General features: G+C 47.9%; 1 protein-coding gene across 1 annotated transcript in view; it reads right to left on the bottom strand.

The window, feature by feature from the left end:
• Positions 1-1,390: 1,390 nt before the first annotated feature.
• Positions 1,391-2,088, bottom strand: part of LOC119465064 (female-specific histamine-binding protein 2-like) — a 27,092-nt gene continuing 26,394 nt past the window's right edge. The window contains exon 5 of the mRNA XM_049655891.1: positions 1,391-2,022. Coding sequence (XP_049511848.1) covers positions 1,868-2,022 — 155 coding nt within the window. The 3' untranslated portion in view covers positions 1,391-1,867. The remainder of the gene's footprint in view (positions 2,023-2,088) is intronic.

Consider the following 2,088-nt stretch of genomic DNA (forward strand, 5'->3'; position numbering starts at 1 on the left):
GTTCAGATCGTTCTCTTCAAAACGAGGCGAAGAGACTTTGCCGCGAAGGCCCTGTTCTGCGTGGTGCCGAAATTGCAGCTGCTCTTGAGCCGCTCCACCAGCTTACACTGTGACTGCCGCGCAGGCCTGTGGCTTTTTTGAAGGACAATTAATGTGCGTGGACATAACGGCAGCCCATGATGATCGTGAAGATATTAAACCAGTGAGCGTTGAACAGTACATATACAGTGAAGAGTGGTTCTGTTCGGGTGAGCCCTGCGTATACTCAGCTTTCATCAATGTAAGTTTGACTCCCTGAAGTAGAATGCTGGCCAGGACTTCCAAGATTACCATGAGTGACCCTCAGCACGACGCAGACGTCGCACGTTCTTTGGAGTTGCGTGGTACCATTACAGCCAATCCTGTCGGCTGCGCCAAATTTGTAAAAGAACCAAGTCACCAGTCCATCATGGCGGATATTATTGCTTACTGCTGTCCGATGAAAACCCCTTCTTCGTCTTCAGAAGTTCCTTTATGACTTCCATTCTACCACTAGCCTTAGTTTAAAATTCGATTGTGGGGTTTAACGTCCTGAAAGTATACATCGGGTAATGAGGGATCCCATAGTGGAGGACTCCAGGCTAATTTTGACTGCCTGGGGCATTTGAGCGTGCACCCAATGAACGGAACACGAATGTTGCGTTCCGCCTCCATCAAAACGCGGTCGCCGCGGCTGGGATTCAACCGGTGACCTAGTGCTAAGCAGGACAACGCCATAGCTTCTGAGCTACCGTGGCGGTGCACTAGTCAGCCTCCAAGCTGACTAGTGGTCTTCTAGTCCGAGCTGGTCAAGCTCACTAGCTGACTAAAGCTTGCACTAGTCAACCGCCATATTTGCGCGTGCGCTGTATAATGCGGTCCCCTATCTACAATGCTAACGTGAACATTTCTTTGCGAACGGACGCGGAATTTGCTGACCGCGGATGGTGACCGTATATGTGCAGCTGCTTTTTGACGAGTAGCTGGCACAACGTCACATCATTCATATAAGAAATATGATTATACAGAGCAATCAGTACTACCCCTATATATGCGTTGGTGTCCGCCTCTGTTTTCTGGAGAATTACGCAATGGAACAGAAACAGTACCTATATGCATTCGCTTACAATTCTGTAATAAAGAGAACCTTTCTACATTGTTTACTGGGGTCTGGCCCGTATGCTCAGTCGATTTCTCGCCAAGTGAGCCGATCCAGAAGATAGGGTAATGGCCAAACTGGGCGGCTCCCCGGATGGTGTGCTTAAAACTGTTTCGATCCCGGAGACAGAGTAGTCCGCAGTGGCGTGGGTTACAATACATGGGTCATGCGGGTCGCATAGTGGGGGTCTGCGCGTCTTGCCGGGCAAATCGCTAAGCCGCAAAACGCGGTAAATAACATTAAATGCGTTATAGTATTTAATTAAACGCATTGAATCTCTTCGTGGGCGGTTGTGTGTTTCTGTTGTTATGCTTGTAGCCATGAAATTGCCTTTTGGCCTAGTCTTATACAAAATGTTGGGCTACTCACTTGTTTTTGTATGTTCTCTTTGTTTAGATTTCGTTTTGACTTGCACGTGTGAGGTAAATGGGATAAGCCGCATAAACTGCGTTTCGAAATGAAACTTGGTTTGAAGGCAACCTTTGCTTTGTCCCTTTATTGTCTGAGACTGCGTTATTTCTTGCGCCGTTCATTTATCACCATACAATTCTGCCAACTACGTCAAATTGCCGCACTTGTCAGCGTAAAAAGTATTCCAGCGTCCTAGAAAACTATACATGTGTCGGAGCATATCTATAAGGTGTATGTGCGAATGGCAGTTTCCTCCGTCTGTCTCTTGTAGCCTCAGCTTCATTTCCTCGGTGCTTTTCTGCGGTTCAGGACACTCTTGCACGTGTTGTCGTAAACGTTGTACAGGACATTCTTTGGGCACAGCAGACGAAACATGAAGAGGCAGCAGGCGGGGACTTTGTCAATGCTGCTCTCGATGACCCAAAGCTCGCATCCTGAAAGCGGTTGGGTGAAAGCGGGTGCATTACAGTTGCGGCGCCATGAGCAATATTGTGAGATTT

This window comes from Dermacentor silvarum, chromosome 9 (assembly GCF_013339745.2).
Source record: "Dermacentor silvarum isolate Dsil-2018 chromosome 9, BIME_Dsil_1.4, whole genome shotgun sequence".
NCBI classification, from domain to species: Eukaryota; Metazoa; Arthropoda; class Arachnida; order Ixodida; family Ixodidae; genus Dermacentor; species Dermacentor silvarum.